The sequence below is a fragment of the Neolamprologus multifasciatus genome, chromosome 7 (assembly GCF_963576455.1).
Source record: "Neolamprologus multifasciatus chromosome 7, fNeoMul1.2, whole genome shotgun sequence".
Classification (NCBI taxonomy): Eukaryota; Metazoa; Chordata; class Actinopteri; order Cichliformes; family Cichlidae; genus Neolamprologus; species Neolamprologus multifasciatus.
This window is the reverse complement of record NC_140445.1, coordinates 2,309,418-2,332,742: the sequence shown is the minus strand read 5'-3', so window position 1 is coordinate 2,332,742 and position 23,325 is coordinate 2,309,418. Positions and strand designations below refer to the sequence as shown.

Sequence of the window (23,325 nt, the reverse complement as noted above, 5' to 3'; positions counted from 1 at the left end):
AAGCCAACTACGGCACTATTGTTGTGTTTTTTCTGTATGTGCTTAAATCCTTATAATTAAAGATTTTTTCAATGATGGGGATGCAAGCAGTTCGGGAAAGTCTTTGTCTTTTCAAAATGAGGAAAACTTTGCAGGCTTTTCATAGTGATCGCGTTGGGTGTTTATAAATGTCTCGAGACACAAGAAGCGAGCTTCGGTGCTGTCAGGGCTCCCTGCACAAACACTCTACTCATTGTCTGTCTCATCCTTGTGTGAGCTGCCTTCTGCGACGGCATGACATCAAATTTTTAAAAGAACATTCGGCTGCTCTGATCTCATCCTCACATCCCACACATCGTTCAGCCAAATGTGTTTCATTTCAACGAGGCGCTAACTGTTCGGAGCTCTGGAGAAAACCACCTGCACAAAGTCAACAGAGCTGCTTCGTCGCGGTTTAGATACGAGTACAAACCGGAGCTGCCAACAAATACGCCACATGTGATTATATAATCATTTAAAATATCTGATTGTGAAAATCAATAGTGCATTGTCTCCGTTTCTGTTTTCGGTGGTGGTGGGAGAGGGCAGCATCACTGTCTGCCTCACTCAGAGATGATTCAGGGACAAACGGCTACCAGCTGAACAACTGCAGATAAACTGTTAACTAATCATGGCCTTGTTTGCTGAACAGTTTGTATTTGTGGAAAAAAAACAACAACAGTAGAATAATTACAGCTTTTGTCTAAAAATATCTTAAAATGATTACATTTGGGCCAAAAATCATTCAAAGATAAACTCGTGGTATCGATGGAGGAGAGTTCACAACCTCAATTTGAACTTTGGGTTTTGTGAATTCTCTGGTTCGGTCTTGTTTTTGTCATTTAAGAAATGTGGCTAAGCTAAGCCTGGTTTTATCTCGCTCTGAACTGGAGACTGCTATACATGCATTTATTTCATCACGCTTGGATTATTGTAATTCGCTGTTTATGTGTCTAAGCAAAGGTTCTCTGGATCGTCTGCAGGTTGTGCAAAATGCTGCAGCGAGACTTTTGACAAAGTATTCACATGTGACACTGTTGTTATCTCAGCTACACTGGCTTCCTGTTAAATTTAGAGTCGATTTTAAGATCCTGGTCTTGACCTACAGAGCTGTGCACGGACTGGCACCAGCCTACATCTCTGATCTGCTACAGCCTGATGTCCCAGCAGGTCTTTGAGGTCATCTGATCAGGGCTTACTATAAAAAATACTAAGATGAGAACTAAGGGTGACAGAGCTTTTGCCACTGTGGCCCCGAGACTGTGGCCCTCTCCCCCAAACATTAAGATTAAAATTAAAAAACAACTCAAAACTCACCTTTTTAAAACTGCTTTTGGTTAATTTTTTGCCTGTTTTATTTTCTCTTTTTATGACTTGTAATCTTATGTGCAGCACTTTGTGATTCTGTCTTGAAAGGTGCTATATAAATAAAAATGTATTTATTTATTTGGTCAATAAATGGAAAAACATGCAGAATGTTAACTTTGCTGCTGCAGACAATAACAGGCTGCAGCAGACTGTTGACCTGTCCACTCTCCACATATTCTTATAACAGCCTGTACAGGCAGTTATGTCTCTCGTTGTATTCGCGTGCTTCTTGCAGTTGTGACGCCATATTGGAAAACCTTTTTTAAGCCAATAATGACTTTGTGACAGCGCTGCAGTAATAAAACTCTCAGCGTGACGTTTGTGATCCTGCTGTGAAGAGAAGTTGAATCCAGCCTGCATCGTGTTCATACAGCACATCTCCAGCTCTGCTCGGCTAACGCTCACATCCGGCTGTTCCATTATTCAGCGTGATGTGCTGATCTGAGACATGCATACCTGTCTGTTTGCTGGGGTACTGTTTTAAATGTATGTATGCATTTGCTATAAATGCTCTTTGTATGTCTGCACTATTGCTGACAGGTTGTTCTGAAATTGCAACCAAGCATCAGATATCACAGTGTGTCAGTAAAGATCATGAACTTTTCTCCTTTTTTACCAACATACAGTCAGGTGAGGAGGAAAGCACGCCCTCTTTCACCTCTAAGGTTTTACGTGTCACGATGTCATAAAAATATACATATCTGATGCTTGCCAGGTTCTAAACTTATTTAAATCCAACCTCAGAAGAACAACAACATATCATATATGACATTATGTCATTTATTCAGTCAAATCTAAGCCATTAAAACAGATACAGTGTGTGAAAAACTAAGTACACGTCATGATTGAGTAGCTTCAAGTAATCATTTTCAGTGTGACCTCATCAGTCACTTCCAACAACCCCCCCAGGCTGATGGCAACAACTGCTTCTCTGAGACGATCGTCTCTTTCCTCCCTGGCGTTGTGTTAATGGGCACCTTCATGCTGCACACCTGCAAACTGCCACAGCCTTCGCTTTTACAGAGGTGCTCATGTACACTCACACCTGCTGATGATCAATTAATCAATGTGATAAGCAGCTCCGGGTAGAGCAGGGCGATATGACCAAAAATATTTATCACCATATACATTTGAAAATTTGCGATAACGACATAACTGACGATATAATAAACACGAGACAAAATACTTTACAACTCCACAACTTTATTAGTGCAAAAAAAAAAAAACATCATATGTCATTATCATATATAATATGAAACATAATCATATCTGCATTAAAGTTATATAAAAATGTAACAGTGCAAATGCAAATTCCTCGCTGACAGTTTAACCAAAAGGCATTTCCAGTGGAAACTGGCCGACATATCCTCAGCATAACCATGTATAATATCCACAAAACTTAAAGAGGTTATACACACACAATACGGTAACATTATGTTGAAGCACAGTACGTATCACTCCGCGAGGCTCCGCCTACAATAGCCGTAATGCTCCAACAATCCATCAAGCGGTGCGGCTTCGTAGCTTAGCAACGTCGTACTGAAACATCTGACAGATTTTCGAGCGCCGTGCACATAAAATCGTTTCGAGGTCAGTAAACACAACCAGAGTTCATACATAAGGCACACGGGATTATAAGGGGCTCTGTCGACTTTCAGAAAAATCAAAGGATTGATTTTAAGTGTGTCGTATTTTCCAAACAACACGGTAATAACGACGGCCCGCTAGCATGCGCTACCAAAAATAGTGCTTTGTTGTGTATCTGACGGACGAAAGCTAAACCAGTTCCACACCAGTGAAGCTGCAGCATTTTTACAAACCAGTTCTGGTTCATCGTTTCATTTAACGATCCACTTTCGCTCTTCTCATTCTGCGTCGCCGCCATATGTAAACAAAGGCACTGCACATGCGCGTTTTACCCATATTCTATCGCCATATTTAATTTTCCTATCGTTGCCCAACATTACACCGGTATTACCGTGAACAGTATGATATAGCCCAGCCCTAGCTCCTAGCTCTTGCTGACCCTGTTGATTCTAGTAGGATGTACTTAGTTTCACTGCTTCTACATCCAGATAAATACATTTAATGTTTTTCTTTTATGGCCTTGTTAAATAAATAAATAATGGCATGCACTTAATCAGCTTAGATTGTACTAGACTAGTTTTAAACCCTTCAAAAGGACCAGATTATTTTATTATGACCTGATATATAAACCCTTAGAGCTGCAGTAGGGTGTACTTTCTTTTTACCACGACTGCATAAAGGGTCAGTAAAATTAAAACAAACACTGACCGCAGGACGCTCTCCCTCGCTCTATTAATCTACTACCTCAGATTACACATGGCTGAAGTGATGCTAGGCTGTAGTTAAAGAGCACTAATCAAGGGTTCCTCACAATGGCAGCCAGTTAAACTTGATAAACGTCGCATTTATAATCATTTCCTTTGTGTGCGAGTGCAGCGCCCCGTCTTTAAAAGTGGAACCCAGCACAGATTTTTAGCTACAATTTGGAGATGTCGCCTTAACCCGCGGCAGCTGATTATTGTGCTACTGTTTTGCCAAGGAGACGTCTATAAGGTGTGTGTGTGTCTGTGTGTGTGTGTGAGACTGTGCCTGTAGAGAACAGTCAGTCCAAACTGCACGAGAATCAATACAATTAAATTAAAACGTGTCCATCCGATATTTTTATAATGTTCGTTGTTTGGTTCACATGTTTTCACACTCCTGTTTGATTGTATCGTGTCCAGCGAATAATGGGATTTTATTTCTATTAACACGTGTTAAAACAAACAGAAGCTACTGCCTTATTGCTCGCCACATGTTTGACTGAGGATGAAACACGTCCTTTCCCTTGCTGGGCGGATGTGTAAACAACGACCCCACGGAGCTTCTATAATGTGTTCAAATTAATATTATTTTAAAAATCTTTCTGAATGATAAACGTTTGGTGTGCCGAAATGTTCTTCGGTAGCCTGGAAATGACAAAGCAATCACAAAGGATCTGGTTTCTAAAGCTACACAGTGATCGTGTACTCTGCATATAAAGCAATTAAAACATTGTAAATATTCTCTCCAGTAGTTTTCAGAGTCCAAGCAGATACATGCAAATACTTTGTTTTGTCCAGTTAAACCACAGCTCCAACATAAAAGCTGGAAAATGTTGAAGCCGTGATCGATTTCATTGAGACGTTAGAGCGGCGGCTTTCGGCCAGTCGGCCTTGGGTTTGCGTTATGCTGACACAGCAGCACATGAATGAAAAGAGACGATGCTCGATGTGGCAGTGATACAGGAAAGAGACAAAGAGACAAAGAGACAGGAGTTTGAACGAACCACCACTGTAAGCGCTGGAACGATCTAGTAATAAAATCTAACAAATGGGGATTTTCAGCATCTCCGTTTTTACACAGTAAATTCTGTTGCCCATCTAAAAAGCAGCACACAGCAGATTGGATTTATTTTCACCTTCATCTTTTTGCAGAATCCTGGGCAGCAAGTATGCAGCGTTGGACTCTGCAGCAGACGTGCTGTGAATTGGTCTTAAATCCCTAAATTTGTCTGCATTTACAGACCGCCATTGTCAGCTTAGATTGTCACAGTATAAATGTCTAAATGCATTTTTAGATATAAAAAAAATCTAATTACAGTTGCACAGCTGGAATCTGTCAGTTATAAAGTCTTGCTATGCTGCTTATCATCGTGGTTTTACACCTCGAAGGGGAAATTATTTTTAATAGATTAATCTGATGTGAGAAGATATGAGAAAAGACACAGTGATCCAAACATTTTCTATACAACAACAATGCTTTGGCTTCAGGGACCTGCTGATTCCAAGTCCAGATCATGTTCGGGCAGGTTTTTCCTCAAAAATCAAAAATAAATAAATAAATAAAAATAGAGAGAGAGCAAGAGATGATTCTGAGTGGGAAAAGTGGAATATTGGCTGAGTTTATATGGAATTAGGGCTGCCACAAATGATTATTTTGATAGTCGACTAATCAGATCATCATCCATTGGACATAAAATGTACAGCTTATTGCACCAGCAGCATCTGCTCTTATATAACTATCATTAGCTTACAGCTTTAAGTGTTTAAGGTATGTGCTAACTAAAAATAAAGACAAGATGATAGTTTATTAAATTTTAATGAAGTTTGCAGATTGTTTCGGTGAAGTTTAATAAACTCCTTGCTATCTAAAATATAACAGGACACCGGAGTAAATTCTCGAGCATCTCACACTTCTGATAATCAGCTGTCTGCTTGACGTTTATTCAGCTGTGTAAAAACTATAACTTTAATCTCAGCCAAACCGATTTACTCAGGAACAAATAAAATACTAAAAAAAGCCAAACAATAACATTTTTAAGTTATCTAAGTGACTTATATATCATGTTTAACCTGAGTAGCGAAAGACGGCGGTGGGTTTGAAAACGATTAGCAGGAGTCCGGTGTTCTCACGGCTCTAGTTAGCCTAGCCCCCGGCTAGCTATCGAGCTAGTGGGTAACAGACGTCTCCGAAAACGTCGGAGCGCTTTTGAAAATATGTGGTGTCTTGATAAACTGAGCAGATATTTGAGGTTTACACAGCTACATTCTCGCCTGAAAATATGTTAAACGTTTATTTTGTGACCCAGAAAGAATAATAAGAGTAATATTAAAACTAACTAGCTGCCGCCATTGTTGGAAACTGAGCTGGGCCGCGCTATGAATTCTGGGACACAGCTTCTTCTTCTTCGGGGTTTAACGGCAGCTGGCATCCTTGTACATGCAGTGCTGCCATCTTCTGTTTCAGTCCGTTATTACACTCTTAAATCCTACTACTTATTCCTGCGTCTCTTGGGATCTTACAAAGCTTCAAACGATGCGTCGACTATTAAATCAGTCGTCGACGATTTTGATAGTCGACGTAATCGTGACTAGTCGACTAATCGTGGCAGCCCTATATGGAATGACCCTTCATGACACCAAAGAAGAGAAAGCACAGTACAAAAAAAATAATAATAAAGCGCCTTTTGGTTCCTGAAGCTATGAAACAGTTTAGTAATTATATTTAATCAGATTGTGTCCAGCAGGAAATATCATTTTTATGGGCAGGTCAGATCCCACCTCAGAGATCTGCACCCAGTCACAGCGTAACTCAATAATGTGCTCGCTGCGGTCGGGATCAGGGCAGGGAGGCAGCGCCACAAACTGCTGGCTTTTATTCAAAGAAAGCAGCATTCGTGGAGTTGTATCGCCCTCCTGCATCTGACCAATCAAAGAAGGACTTAAAGGTTAAGTCATTACAAAACCATCACACCTGGCCTAGCACCTTCCCTTTGAATCTTAGACGTGTGAGAGCGAGCTGCAGCTCTTTAACATTCACAGGAAAGAAAGTAACCTCTCCAGGAAGGCGAAGGACTTTCTTCTCTTCGCTCTTCCGCTCGGCATCATTCCGTGTTATCCTCGGGCATCTTGGAGCACGACCATGGGGGAAAAAAGAGATCCAAAAACTGATTTCTGTCTACACACTTCCCAGCGCACCTCCCAGTGTTGCAGTGTCATGACAGCCAGAACCGACTGAGGACAGGACGGTACGCTGATGCTCTTCTTCATGCAACAATGCACAAGCGCTGACACCTGCATCACACCAATGCCACGCACCTCTGATGACACGAAGACGCCCGACTTGCACTGAGACATGCGCACGCACACAGTCTCAGAAGTCCACCCTCCTCCTCCTCTGAACACCGTCAACATGGATCAGCTTGCATTGACTCATAAAGAAACTCCTAAAAATAAGTCTGCTGGCAGGGTGGAAACAGACAATGCAGAGCACGAATCAAAACGTCACGTGTGAGCAGACACAAGACCAAAAAAAGTAGTAACAGTGGCCAAGAACACATATTATGTCTCCATAATTACACTCGTGCATAGCTCACTTAACACCAGCTCCACGCTGCAGAAATGGATGGTTGTAAACAAATGTGTTGAGCCACACACTGCTTGCTGACCTGAATCTCTTCATTGCTTAACCTGTGCCTCTGCAAAGCCTGCCACGCCACATGGCAACAGCCAGAGGGATCACCTGATATGCTCCGGCAGAGTCGGGATATCTCGTTTCTGCTTAGCTCACGAAAACGGAAATCCAGCCTAAAACTGAGACGTGGTTTTCTCTTTGGAGCCCAGCAGGTTCAGCATTAAGACATCTGTGAGTATATAAATCAACAACATAACGTTAAAGATCCTGGGATTATCTAACCTACGCTTTTACTTCATATAAACTGCTAAATACTATACATCATCTCAGCTTTCAGCCAACGAAATCATCAACTGTTACCAAATTTAATCAGCTGCATAAAGATAGATGAAACAAAATCGGCCAAATAAAAGAAAATAAAGAAAAAGAAATCAGCTTTGGAGTTGGAACTAGTCAATAATAAAAGCAGAGCTCTTACAGAAGATGAAATTATAAAGTGTCTTTTTATGATCTTAATGAAACCATAGTTGGATGAAGTTTTGACTAAAAGGAAATTTATTCCAGAGAAAAAGAAAAACAATGTTGAATGTGAAAACTGGAGGAAGGTCAAATGTGTCAAAAATGAAAAGATGTTCAAGAAGGAAAGAAAAAAACTGTCAGAGAAAATCTTTGTGACCTTTTCCAGGAGACTGACAGCAGTGTGAGACTGATGCGCTACATAAATGTGATTCTGCGTGAAACAAAGATAAACGTCTTCCTGAATAATTCTAGTCTGACCAACTGGCTGCTTCTGTGAATGAACACCCTTTTCTTCTATCCTAGCGTCACTAAATATGCTTCTTGCTACCATATCGGTGGCTAAATTGGAGATATCTGTTGGCACATGCCTAGCATGTATTGTAGCCAACAGATGCTAGGCCCGGAGCTGGAGTCAAACTTGCCAACAATGGCCAAGCGTGTGAGATTAGCTAAAAGCTGAGAGGACTATTGGCAACTTCCAGTGCAGTGATGAGATTTTCCAACCAGCAATTTCCATTAAAAATGCTCTGAGAGGTCCCAACACCACAAACCCAGCTGAGTCACCTGCGTCAGTCACTTGAATTTGTGAAGTTGAGGCCTAGCAGACAGCTGACAGCTACAGCTCGCCATGTTTGGGGGCTGTGTCCCCAACTTCAGTTTCCACCTGTGGATTTTTATTTGCATTTTAATTCAGTTCAGTTCCATTTATATAATCTTACTTCCCAACCAAGGTCAACACACTCAATATCATAAGGTAAAGATCTACAATGATGGAGAGAAAAGCCCAACAAACTGAAGATCCCTATGAGGAAACTCTGTGACAGTGGGAAGGAAGAGCTCCCTTTTAACCCTTTAAAACCGGTCAGAGCAGCACGCTCTGTTTTGTGTAACTGCTTTTAAATCCCGGTAGCTCTGCAACCACGTGAGCTAGCGCAATAATTTTTTTTGCATATGAAACCGGAGGAGTTGTACTTACATCTTATGCCATCAGCTTGTCCTCGGTCACAGTTTCCTTCCACATATAACTTTGCAAAAACTGCATAAAAAGCACTTGCAGCAACAAAAACATAATATTCCAGAAACACGCTTTGCCGATCCGATCAGCTGTTTGTAACACTTCCTACGTCCATCAGCGTGAACTATCGCATGTCCGCCATGACCTGCCCGAAACCGGAAGTGACGTCATTTTCGCGGAAATGTAGTTTTTTACCATCAGGGCCTCATGAGCCTATACTGGTGTTTTTAAAAGTTATGTTTGACTTTATGACTTTCTGTGTGGTTTCTGGGATGCTTAGGACTCATATTGCACTGCTGGAAGTAGTTTATTTTGATGCATATGCTGCTTTTTTGCAAATTTGCATTATAATATTTATTTTCGTTTTTCCTGCAGTGTATAAAAATTGGTGTATTTCAAAAATAAAACTATGAAGACACTCAAAATAAATTTCCTGTGGTGGGAAACTATTTTGTGCAACTTTTTTGTATTTACAGTTTTGAGGGATAAGCCTCTTAAATTTCTCTAACTAGAAATATATGTTAAAAAAACAAAAACGATTTTCAATTTTTTTGTAGTTTATTGCACTTTTTTGCAATTTATGTAATTACTATGCACTTAATGCAGACATATTATTAAAATCTGGGCTATAATGGTTGTATTGATGTATAGCAACTTGAAATGCTCCCAAAAATGGCTCCACAGCATGTAAAAATATAATATAAGCTCTGGCGGACTTGGTTCTATGGTAGGTCTTAAAGGGTTAACAGGAAGAAAGCTCCAGCAGAACCAGGCTCAGGGAGGGGAAGCTATCAATATTTGTTTATGAATGATTATATTCACTGGACAGATGACAACCATTCAATGGGCTGATAACGTTCCAATGAGATGTGGCGCACACCTTAAACTCTGTTTCAGAAGACAAACCTCTGTGAATGAGAACTTTGAAATATTTCACAATGAAACACGCTGCAATCAAAAAGACGGTGGTTGTATTTACTTCCTGGATTCAAACAGCTTTTATCTGAGGTGTAGTTTTTGGTTCATGTGACTCAGGATTGTGCATTTGATCAAACTTGAGTTGAGCTTCTTTAACATACTTGTCCTTAACTCATCGACATCACAAACCTCTGGAATTGACCACATTAAATTAGGCCACTGCGTACTCAGACTCAAAGGAAGATTTGATTGTTTTTGTAGGTTAAACATGACCATGAGAATGTTAAATGCTATTAAAAGACAGCGCCTCTGAGCTCTTTGATGAGTTCGCCTGATCTCCCAGTACTGATTCATGAGATTAGACAGTGCTGAAAACACTGGGCTCCATTAGTCAATGATTTAAGGTCTTAGTTCAGAACAAGTCTGAGATCCTGAAACGCCACAATGTGCAGTTGCTGCTTTGAGTCTTCACACCACCATTAAAATTTCAGAAGTACAGGAACCTCAGTGCTTTTGAGTATTAGTAATATGCTCATCTATCAATCATTCAAACTTTACAAACCCTCCGAGTCAGCTTTCAATTCAACGCCAATGAAAGTCAAGCCTGTGAAGTATATTTGCTGCTGCATACTGAGCACCGTATTATCCTCAAACCTGCATGCCAGCGCTGCAGTCCGGTCATTTTGTATCAGTGACAATGCATAAACACGTAAACACATCAGCCTCTGGCTGATAATGTAATCTGGCAGCGGCCCCGAGGGCTGAGCAGAGTGGAGGAGAGCAGAGTGCCAAGCACTCCAGAGGCTAAGTTTGCTCACCCGCTGTAACCCTAAAGCCGCTGCAGATTCTATTAGCGCTTCTGAACAGTTCAGTAAACCATCAGCCTGCCAGTCTCCGCATTAATGATGAGCGTGCTTTAATAATACCCACATCTCTGCACAAACACTCTGAGCCGCATTAGAAAACACAAATATGTAGGCGTGTTTAAAAGTGTGCATCTCCTCAGATTTGCTTTTAATTCTTTCACAGTAAACAACGTGACGCCGTCTACTCGTCTTTGCCCACTTGTGAGGAACTGGTTCTGAATCAGAGGCCCTTTAAAAATCCCCGTCCAGAGTGGAAACAGACTGCCCCCTGTTGTAGGCACACTCTGACCCAACAGCCAGCTTTCTTTCAATTCCTGAGATTTTAATCCATCCATATAAAAATTAAAAAGCAGGTCATGCTTGAAAGAATGAACTGCTTTTCTCAGCTGCTCTTTAATAAAAATCTGCATTATTTCCCATCTAAAATGTGCAGAAATGTAAGTTAGTTTGAAGCAGAGGTTTAAAACGAAAGGCCTGCTCTCCTGGTCACTGGTGAATGAAATGTCTATTTTTATATATAATAAAAAGGCTCTGAATAAAAGTACTGCTTGAATAAAATTTAGTTCTTTTCTCAGAAACTTCATGATTTTAAATGCAAGACAAAAAAAACTTTAGTTTTCTTAAAACTGATGCAAAATCGTATCTTTTCCTGCACAAACGAACCACAGTTCTACATCTCTGCATGAGAAATGATGTTTTTCCTCTCAACAGCATTAATTCAGCATCTCTGATTAGGAGCGTGCTCTCGACGAGCTCATCCGAAACACAAAATTAATCCTGGATCAACAGTCTTTCTCAGAGATGTTTGATAAATTAGGCCCCTTATCTTTCCGAGGAATGGCGTTCTCTCGCCGACTATTGGCATTAGAGCAGAGCTCCGGTGTTAATCAACTCAGCGGTGCATATTCCTCCTAAATCCTGCGCTCAGTTACTGGATCATGTACTGTCCCATTTAGCAGAGGGTACGGAAAGAGTTTGCCCCACTTTTTAATTTTTGTTGACTCATCGATGCACATCTCCGAGGAGCATAATTAAAACGTGAAGCATCCAGGGGGAGTAGCAGCCCTCTGTGTCTGTATCACCGAATCATTTTATCAATGAATAAAATCCTGGGTGTATGTTGTTGGATGGCTTTTGCCCGCTGGTAGGGTCTCCCACAGCAAATTGGTCCTGGGTGAGGGACACAAAGAGCCCCAGCGCCAGACCTGGAGAGGGTGCCCGAGGATGAGCGCCTGGGGGCCCAGCCCAGCAAGGGGACATGGGCCCACCCTCCTGTGGGCCCACCACCCGCAGGAGGTGCCTTAGGGGTTGGGTGCAGTGTGTGCTGGGCCAGGGGTCAAGACCCGGGCGGACCGATCCCCAGCTACCGAGACTAGTGACTGGGACATGGAACGTAACCTCTCTGGTGGGGAAGGAGCCTGAGCTACTGCACGACACTAACAGGTACCAGCTAGATATAGTCTAGCTCACCTCAACACACAGCCTGGGCTCTGGAACCAGTCTCCTGGAGAGGGGACGGACTCTGTCCTAGTCTGGAGTTGCTCTTGGTGCGGCGAGAAAGAGGTCTGGGTTTCTCTTAGGCTGTTGCCCCCACGACCCTGCCCCAGATAAGTGGAAGAAAATGGACGGATGGATAAAATCAGGGGCGATTTTAGCCGATTTTTGGGGGTGCTTCAGCACCACCCAAAATGAATCAAAGCACCCCCAAAGATTTCTTACTTTTCTGACTTTTTTTTGACAATATTTGCTGTTTGTGTGAGACACTACTAAAAATATAAAAAGCATACAGTACATGGTTGAGACGTAACATTTTAACAATAAAAGTATAGATAACCCCCCTCCTCCACGTACCACTATGAAAGCATGAAAGTCATAAATCTTACAACACAAAATTATTATTATTAAATTAGTAAAATTAGTATCTGCAGTAAAGATTTGTTCATACATTTTATACATTCTACCACAGGCAAAGTTGCCTCCATTTTTATAGCTTTTTTTATTAATATTTTGTAATAATTTATTTGTAATAATTTATTCTGTTTTGGGAGTGATTTTTTATGTATCTGTATTATATTATACAAACACATTAAAAGTGAATCATGCAAAAAAAATGCAAAAATTTTTACTCACTATGAGCATCATTCATTATTCTTCCCCAGTAATTAAGGTTAGGATATGTATATTTTTTATTCCAATCCATTCTTCTTTTGCAGCATTTAAATAACCTTGATCAGATTTGATGGTTTTCAAAAAAGTGTTTTGTTTTTCTTTCACAAATGTGGGGATTAAATTGTGTTAAAATGTACAAATATATTGAATTTAATAAAGAAATTTGCAGACTTGCACAGAGATGGTAAAATTGTGATGACTCATAACGGAGAAGAAGACAACAGACGACGAGGACAGGTGTTTAAATGCACCAAGGAGACAGTCAGAGGGAACTCGGGACAACATTTAAGGATGCAGGGACTGACAGAGACGGGGAAGAAGTCTCATCGTGACGCGTAAAGTTTATCTTGCCTGGCTGGGCAGCTCTCTGGGTGCTCAGCACCCCCAAAGCTCTAATCCTAGGATCGCCCCTGGATAAAATCCTCACTCGCTGCTAGTAAACAGACATCAGTTCTTTGGGGTGTTCTGTTCTCTTTTCTTTATTTTCTGTCATATATGAACCGTTCCAGCGGTGCATCCTCGTATTAAACATGTCTTAAATTTGAAATAATGATGTCAGTGCAGGTCGAGGTAATCCACGTGAGCCAGAAGCTTCAGATTGATACCGTTTGTCTTCTTCTCTTGGGTCTGCATTAAAGCTGCACAATTAATCAAATTTTAATCTTGATCTCGATTTTGGCTTCCCACAGTGAAACGACTGCGATCGAGCGATACTGAAAACCCACGCTCTGCCAAAAGAATGCAAAGCAAAAACGAATGAAGCGCTCCCTTAATCAGCACCTGACCACGCGGCTGCACGTGCCGCTCCCGGCTGCTTCCTGCGCGGATTGCGGTGTCTTGGATGAGGCTGGATGAGTAACACCAGGTTAAAGACAGATTTATAACAAAATCCAAACGTCTGGCACAGCTTTAGTCTGCAAACGCGCCCCTCAAAGCGGATCAGCTTTAGGGCAAGTGATGTTAACCAAGAACATATGCAGAGAGTGCTTCAGACTCTGTAGCATAAAGCAACACCACTAACTCATTCAACTGCCTGAAAACACACGGCAAACTGCAGCGTAATTAATGCACGAAGGCCAAGAGAAACAACGCGTGAACACCAACACCGACTCAGACCGACTCACACACCTGTCGGCAAAGACCCGCTGAAATTACCAACCCGACTGCACCCATGTTGGCGACAGATGTGTCCGGTCAACACGATGACTAATGTTGCTTCAGGAAAACGGTCAGAATATTGGTCAAAGGTGCAACACCTGTGCTGTATGCAACGTTTCCTTTCTCTCAGTTTTATTCACACCTATCATGGAGTGCAATGAATGAAGTGAAAGACTTTATACTTTTAGGAGATGCATCAAAGTCAGGAATCAACACACTGATACAACTTTGTGTTAAGTTTTCGTTTTTCTTCTAGGAGCTGCACTGAATCGAGGGTCCACTTTATTTACAGATGTGCAGATACGAAAGCAGCGTTCTGCTTATGATGTCAAAGACAGGAGAAATCCTTTTTTGGTCATCGGTGAGCACACACACCTGCTGTTTATGACGGCTTCAGCTTTCAGACAGGAACGAGCTGAGCGCCTGCATGAAATACGGATTATTTTCAGAAATAAAATCCCTAGAATAAAAACGAACAGTCTCCTTTAATGAAGACGTCCACAGATTCCGACAGCTGTAGAAACATTTATCCAGCTCTGACACCAATGACGCTTTTAGACGACTGAACTAATCTGTTCCTGAATATAGGTTGGACTTTAAAAGTTGTCCAGAGAGGGCTTTAAATGGGGTGATGAAGCAAACACAAATAGTGCATTAAAGTAGGACATTAACTATCAATGGATTTGAGGCTCTACTCAGCTCAGACGCCACTAAATGCATATATTAGCAGCATGAATGGACTCAAGTACAAATAACAAGCACTACGCTCCTTAACAAAATCACATCTTTGGTACTCGCTAGGAAATACATGTCACTGCACCGAACCTTTTCAGAGCTGAAAGGGTTTTCCTGTTGCGGGTCAGTACGGGGTTAGGGTGCACATCTACTGGTTTATGTGGAACTTTCACCCTGCTGGTAAACCCAAAGGAAACCCTCACTGCACAGTACCTGCAAGGGCAAATAATTGGCAAGCTAACACCTTCTAGTTTCTGAAACTAAGCGTGTTCACTGGTTATCAGGTGGAGAGGTCACATTAAATGTTAGCTAGCTTCAGTCGGCTCTGCGTCCTCACAGGAAGAAGGTTGTGGGTCGACTCTTTCTCTGGACACCCTGGATTCCAGCTAACAGGGAAAAATACTGCATATAAAATAAATTAAGGGTGTAACTCTGTAACTTTGCACCATTTAAAAACATTGTACCGTTATTTTATTTTCTAAGATACAAGTGTCCCACATCAGGAATGCTTTGGTAACACACAACTGTACAGACCTCACCCCGACCACCATCTGTCGGGAGAAGTCGGCTAATGCTAAACATCCTTTCAGAGAGATGACTGGTGGCCTTCACCAGAGCTGGATCTGAACAGTGAGAACATTTGTTGGATGTTAAAGTGTTTCATGAAGTCCAGAACAGACAGAAACTGGCGAAGAACTTGCAACATTACAGATAATACAGAAACCATTTAGCACAGATATGAATACGAGCAGGAGTGCATTGAGGTTTTAGCTTTCCCTGTTTGTGTCACTCAGGCACAAAAATCTTTGAAACCCACAGTGTTAGTGGGCTCTGCATCAGCGACAAGCAGCTGTACCCTAAAAAAGGCACACAAAGGAAAATCTGTGGAATCATGTGATACTTTTACTCTTCTGTAATCACTCTGACTTGGACCACCGGTGGACTGATGCACAGCTCCCTCTGCAGCCACGCGGTGCTTCGATGTTTTGTTAAACATGTGTACAAGTCTGCTATTCCAAGACCTGCAGGCAGCTGTGAGAAAAGCATAAATTCGTGGATTTGCCTCCTTTAAGCAGCAGAGGAACGTCTCCACTTTATTTCTCACATGTGAATTTTCCAGGTTTTCTTGCTCTACTATAATATTAAACCACTGTGGTGGCGAAGGCGGGAATTACTGGCTAACTTTAACTGTTATTAACAATTATTTCACAGCCCATGAGAAACAGTGAGACCTGTCACAGATGTACAGGATGGCAAAGCAAGAGTCGTCCACAGAGCCAGAAGCGCATGGCTGCTGAAACATGATCTGCAGTAATGTAAGATGGAAAAAGGGCCGCGTGGGTCCTGCCTGCGTAATTAAATTGCTCCACGGCTCTTTTTCTGCGTTTAAAGTATGCAAAACAGTGTCCATGTCTGCTTTCTCCTGCTTACGTGACAGTTTCTTGTTTCTTGTTTCTCTTTGTTAATAAAGTAATCAATGCTAATGTATTAATGAGATCAGGGTAGCAGGTCTGATACATTGTATATTCCAGTGGAAAATTTCCACAGCATTTAAAAGGCTCTCTTTGCATGTTGCAAATAATCACACGGACTGCAGCAGCCTCCGTGAGGCTCGGTGCGCAGGTGGAGCTGTGGCTTTAATCGGAAACACGCGCTGGACAAATGGGGCTCAAATATTTCCATTAGCTGCTGATCTGTTGATTAACCCTTTAACCTAACGGCGCTCAGCCCCGGTTACATCGACAGAAACTCGTAAGCAACAGCAGAAATGTTCGTGGAACTGATTATTGTGCGGGGATCGCACTGCTCCTACACTGACGCCGACCGCGGCGTTTCCCCGGAGGCTCCAAACTTTCCCGTGACCACGGCGGCTGCTCTGACCTTTAATGTGCTCGTTGACGACGCTCTCCAGCCGGTCCAGCCTCTCGATAATCCTCAGGGTTTCACCTTTGCTGTCCTCCTCCAACTTTCTCTCCGCCTCGCCGCCGCCGCCGCTCTCCGCAACTTTAGGACCGCTGTTGGCCACGTAGTTGGTGATCCAGCCGACGTACAGCAGGCACACGATGTTGGTCATACCGCTCAGGATTACGCATGTCGACACCAAAGTTTTAGTTCTCCTTGTGCACAGCATCGCGACGTCCCTCCATGGGCAGGCAGGTGGATGCCAGGAGAGGACGCGCTCGAGAAATGTGTCCAAACGGAACTAGAGCGAGTCAGTTCGCCTGTGCGCGCTCACGGGCCCGGATCAGCATCTCCACATCAGCGCTTTCCACCGCCGCACGAGCGACACTTCAGGTTTTAATCCCACAGATGAAAACACGGTGTCCCGCTAAGCTACCGGCGAGTTCAGCCGCAAAGCCGTGAGACGCAGCAACCCACCCCCCCACAACCCCATCCCACCGCTTCGTAGCCCTTGCACAGCCCAATAGGAGGGGAGGAGGAGGGGTTTGCTGGAGTCTGCCCGCCCCCCCACACAGCTGGAGCGCACAGAGGAGGGCGGAGGGGAGGAATGTGAGGAAGCTCAAGTGCAACGACCCAAACAGCGACGATCGGCGCGGTAACGGAAACCAAACCGGTTCGTGTAAGTAAGGAGCGGCATACCGCGTGTGCGCGCGAGCGCCGAGTCTACAGGTGAGTCTACAGGTGAGTCTGTGGGTTCAAATGTGAGCAGTTTCACTCCTGTTTTATTAAAAATCATGACTGAGAAAATTATTTTTTATCATCCAAATCACAGTAGGAGGTCATCGCTACACGTCACATTTATATCTGCATTGGCTGTAAGACATATATATAACTTATCGTGTGTAGCACGAGCTTAAAGGTGAAACATCCCGGAAGTGTTCAGTTCAGATCATATTTGAAGCTTATTATTAAGCACGCTTCACTTTGTAGTTCTCATTTAGTTCGAGTTATATTTAGCTGCATCATCACAACACAAATCGTCAGCTATTGGGCCGTCACACGTTTGATTATTTTTTTAGAATACTCGTGATGAACATCATCAGATTCAATTCATATTTAGCCAATTTTATGATTGCAGAGGTTCTGATTGGGCACTGGCACCGGGTTTCCTCGGTGAGTGTGAATAACTGTTGATTTAGTCATTTTTGCTGTGAATGTCCATGTGAAAGACGCAATATAACTATAAATATAAATACATAACTCTATTTCCAAAAGATAGGACTTTGTGTAAAATATAAATAAAGCACAGTGTAATATTTAAAAGGTGTTTAAAGCCTGTATTGATTTAAAAAATATAGTCATGTTGAATCGACATGATAAAAGTCGGTACAATGAGGAAACGTTAATCACCGTGTTGCATCACTCTTTCTTTTAACAACACTGTGTGCGTCTTTGGAACTGAGGGGAACAAATCCTCTGGGTTTAAAAGTCGAATATTTCACATTCACACTTCATCATTTCTGGGCCTCTTTTGTTCGACTTTAATAACGTCCCAGAGGTTTAGTATTGCAATAACTGTTTAGGAATTACAGCCATTTTTATACACAGCCCCCATTTTCAAAGGCTCAAAAATAAATGAACAACTGGCAGACAAGCAGGAGTATCCTGCTCGCTGTTAGGGGTAAAAGGTCTAGATTCCAACTGTTGAACTCCCAGTTGATCCAAACTATAGTGTGAAAGCATTCCAACAGTTTCTCAAGGCTGAGAATACGATATTGTTCCACATGCATATGTAATATGTACGTCCCAGCCCTCCATCAGGTAATTCTCACATTTCTCACTGACATACTGTAACTCATCATGCAGATTATAGAATAATATCCATTATTACTTATAAAAGCTCACCTTGTGGGCCTTAATGTGCAGTGTTGGGAAGGTTACTTTTAAAATGTATTCCATTACAGATTACAGATTACATGCCCCAAAATGTATTCTGTAACGTATTCTGAATACTTTGGATTACTTAATATATTATCATGCTGTTTACAACTACATGAATGTACTATTGCTGTGATTTATTACTGTTACTGAAGGTCCGCGGCTCCGAACCGTAGTAAAGGGACCTCTGGCTAATACGGTGGGTTCTGTGTCGGCTCGTAGCTGAAAACTAGCTTTACTTTGTTGTCTGGGTCAACTTTGCTAGCAGAGACAGAGAGAGGCGTTGAAAGGCTGCTCCAACAGAACTTATTGTTTTTGGAGGAAAACACGAACACGGTGTACAGTCGAGTCTTAATAGCTTACTTACAACTGGGCTCGTCAGGCTCTCTTCTTGGCTGCAGTGGTTATTATTATATTTACATGCTTCCAGCTCCCGTTTTTGCTCGATGACAGCTCATACTTTTCCTTTTTCTCCCTCCCTCGCTCACAGACACATAACGTGTATGGCAGTCCATTCTCCCTGCAGCACGGACTACACTGCCCATGATGCTACATTCTTTAGAGCTATACCTGTAGCATTCTGCCTGTTAGCTTAGCACAACAACAACAACAGGCGCTCTCTCACCCAGGAAACACGCAGAGAGAGCGTCACCCTGTAACCATGGCAACCGTAACGCTGCCGCCTGGAACAACAGAACGTAGCTGTCAAACAAAACCCAAACAGTCCTGACCCGCCACAATATGAAACAGGGAGTACCGCCGTGTAATCCATTTATTTCAACAAAGTAACTGTATTCTAAATACCACCTTTTTAAACGGTAACTGTAACGGAATACAGTTACTCATATTTTGTATTTTAAATACGTAACGGCGGTACATGTATTCCGTTACTCCCCAACACTGACTGCAAATAAACATCGTGACACCATTTTTACAAAATCGACTGCTGCAGGTTTCACTGTTTTCCACATTATCACAGCGAACATCTTCAGATTTAACTTTATTAACTTTATTAACATGAAAAAAATTAAAACTATGACTTGAGGGCTAACTGTCAGAGAAAGTGAAACATAACTTTCAGAGTCTCTCCACCAAAGCAATTCTTATACAGCCCTTAACGAGGTCTACATATGTGCATTATACAGACAATAAGAATGTACCGTCATGGCTTTGCTGCCAGTGAGTGGTTTACTCAAAGCACACACACACATGATCGCCGACCACCTAGCGTTGCTGTACCTGAGAGCTAAAAGAACTTCAGAGCTTCACACCACCAGCAGATGGATCTCACAGTGAGGGCCTCTAGGCTCCAGCTTTTATCTTTGTCTTTCATCCACTGCTTCACCAATCGCACACACACACACTCGTGCACACACACACTCTTGCAGACACACACGCGGCACTGAATTGAAAACTCGCCATTCACCCAAGAGCACTCTGGCAGATTCAGCTGACTTGCCGAGGGTATAAATAATGCATTAGATCTAAAATATTAAGGCTCTCTGGTCTATGCCGCTTTCAATCTCGTCTGACTGACTGTCTGTCAGTCTGTCTGGGTCTTTCGCTCTTTCTCTTCCCTCATTTTGGCCAAAAAGGAGGCAAAACGTCATCGATTTTACTGTGTTTGGAGCAAGGAAAACACTAAAAACCCACTAAAAGGGTTCAATCTTTGTCCTACTGTAATGCAAGCAGACAATTGTTGAAGTGAACCTGATGAGTATCCTCAAAGCAATCAGGCATCAAAGACGTCTCAGTGTCATCAAAAATACGCTCCAAAACTGTAGCATCAGAGTTAGTGTGCTCAGGACACGCAGACTCAACATTACCATCATGTCTGTCTGGCGTGGATGGTGACAGGTCCCCAGGCATCTTTACTGCTGTAGGGTCACACAGGGTGGGGGGGGGACCTGTTTTCACCAGTGTACCCTCAGGCCTTTTCCACTCGTATTAAAATTATTTGATAAAACCGGATTTCTGAGCAGCGATTGCCTTGGGGAAGACCTTAGGCCTGAGATGCAATTATTACATCAGTTCACAGATTTAAGTTCTATGCAGCAAAGATGTTTTCAAGTCTACAGTGTTTTAAATGTTTAAAGGACACAGCTAACCACTTTAAGTCTCATGCAACTGTTGCAGCTTGCAGAGGTAGTTTAAAGTGGCTCGCAAGATTACGAGGTCGGGGATCCTGCATGCTCAACTGCCTCAACATTAAAACCATCCAACTAAGAGCATGGAAGTGAGACCTTTACCTGTAGGCTTTTTAATTCAAAAGAGTTATTTCTGCACGATCTGGATCTGAAGAGCCGAGCTCTTTATAGTCTTCTTCAGGCTTGTCCGGAGCAGGCAAACTGAGCTTGAGCCCAGAGGCAACGATCCATTGTTTTCTCTTTTCTTTGAGGCGGTGACCTACGATACAACCAATAAGCTGCTTATAATGCTTTAGATCCCTTCCCAGGTGATTCAGGCGCCACTCCTTTGCTGATCTACATGATGGCAGATGAAAGAAGAAATTCCTTGGTGCACGTGACCCTAATGACTCGCCTCTCAGAGGAATTTGTTTAATGTGGATTCTGGCTAAATGACGTTGTGACTGAATAACTTGAAAGTGCAGCACGGTGATCTCCATGACACACAGCGGTTCCCAAAATATCCTTGCCATTTTGGAATGAGTCTGGCATGATTTGAAATTCCAGTTTAATATCAGAGGACGTCGTCTCTTCGAGTTGTTTCAGCAATATAGAACTGATTATGTGGGAGCATGCCCGGCTGCAACAAGGGCGTAATTAAATCAGCTCACGGGTGGATCAATTGAAAAGTCCTCTGTGTTGACAAGTGTTTGCTGTGACAGAGAGGATGAGGAGCCGGAGCCCCTGCGCTGCAAGCTAATGTCACAATCAGCTGAATGAATGACCACAGAGAATCGAACAGCAACGTTTTCTTTTTGTTATCTACGTTCAGTGTTTCGCTGTTCATGTTTCACAGCAGTCTTATAGCTCGGAACAATTTATTATAGAACCTACTCAACAAATTAGTAAAAATATCTGGTATATATCAAAAAACTCTAACCTTCAGCTTATTCAATATAAAATACTTCGCCGGGTTCACTGCACTGCTCAAAAATGCCAGAAATGGTTCTGCTTCGATGTGAAATATGCACACATACATATCTCCATGCTCTGTGGCTCTGCAGCCTTGTTCAGCAGCTCTCGCTACAAGTAACTAGATCACTTTTCACCATGATTGGCTGTCTCATCCCATTACCAGCATGTCTCTGTCTGCTGGGGGACACCACAACAATTACTGATGATGTCCACAATCCCAAACTATTACTCACAGCGTTAACTGTTGGCAAAGAGACAATCCCAGTGAACTGGAAAACAAGGATCATCATCAGTTTGACTCAGAGTACAGTTCACATTCTGTAGGATCTTCATTTATATTAGTTTATTTATCAGGATTATGGTCTTTGTCCTGTTCTTTCTCTTATTCCTTTCTATCTTTTTTTCTCCGTTTACCTTCTCCCTCCTCTCTGTTTGTATTATTGTACATAATGCAGCAGATCCATCCTGGTAGAAATGACTTTCGCTCCCCGTTTCTTCTGTTTCCCAGTGTAGGTCCTGTCCTCTCGCCTCTCCCAGATAATTTATTGACTTGTTTAGCTAATGACTCTGTAAATGAAATGAGTCAGGCCCTGTATTATTACTGTTATTGTTATTATTATTGTTTTGTTGCTGTTATTATTATTGACAAATTTCACAGTAAAGCACGAACAATAAATCCATTAAGGCGTGCGTGCGCTGGACACTGGTGGATTATAAAGGTACTGTAGACAGAGCACAAGGAAAAAAATAAAAATAATAACAATATATAAATAAAAATTTAAAAAAAATATATATATATATAAAATTTATTTATTTATATATATATATATATATATATAAAAAATTATGTATGTATGTATGTGTGTGTGTATATATATATATATATATATATATATATATATATATATATATATATATATATATATATATATATATATACATAATTTTATATATATATATATATATATATATATATATATATATATATATATATATATATATATATAAAAAATTATGTATGTATGTATGTGTGTATATATATATATATATATATATATATATATATATATATATAAAAATTTTCTATTTTTTACATTCACGTGTCATCAAAAGTTTTTGAAATGCAGATTAAAAATAAATGTATAAAAAAAGCAAAAATCGATGTTTGTGAATAAGAATTGTTAAATTAGGCCACACCCCATTTTTTTCAAAATAAGAGAAAACATTTACCTTACTTTCTGTTATTCTGGTGAATAAAGAATATTTTGTAATCAATCACCAAAAGCATGTTGGTGGGTGTTAGAATAGCTGACCGGTGCACTGAAGTAAACTCTGTGTGGGAGCAGAGTGAAAACTGTTTCGTCTGACTGATTTGCATTTGACATTTTGTGTTCTCACATCCATCAGCTCAGGGCTGCGGTGCATGTGCGACACTGGCTAATAACTGAATAACTGAGCTTTTTCATATCGTTTGTGTTAAAGAACATCAGCACATACATCTCACTGGTATCTTTGTTTCTGAAATATGAACTAACTGCTTTTTAACTGCTTTTGTTGGATAAATAAAACATTTTTAAAACACTCACTTTAAAACTGCTTTTTTCTTTTTAACCTGTAATGCACGAGGAAGAAAACCTGATTTCAATTAACTGAATAA

General features: G+C 41.5%; 1 protein-coding gene across 2 annotated transcripts in view; it reads right to left on the bottom strand.

Moving 5' to 3' along the window:
• LOC146513442 (polypeptide N-acetylgalactosaminyltransferase 18-like) overlaps positions 1-17,115 on the bottom strand; it is a 245,275-nt gene extending 228,160 nt beyond the window's left edge. For both annotated transcript variants that reach the window (XM_085165437.1, XM_085165438.1), the window contains exon 1: positions 16,609-17,115. In XM_085165437.1, the coding sequence (XP_085021563.1) occupies positions 16,609-16,858 (250 nt within the window). In that variant the 5' untranslated portion in view covers positions 16,859-17,115. The remainder of the gene's footprint in view (positions 1-16,608) is intronic.
• Positions 17,116-23,325: the final 6,210 nt, after the last annotated feature.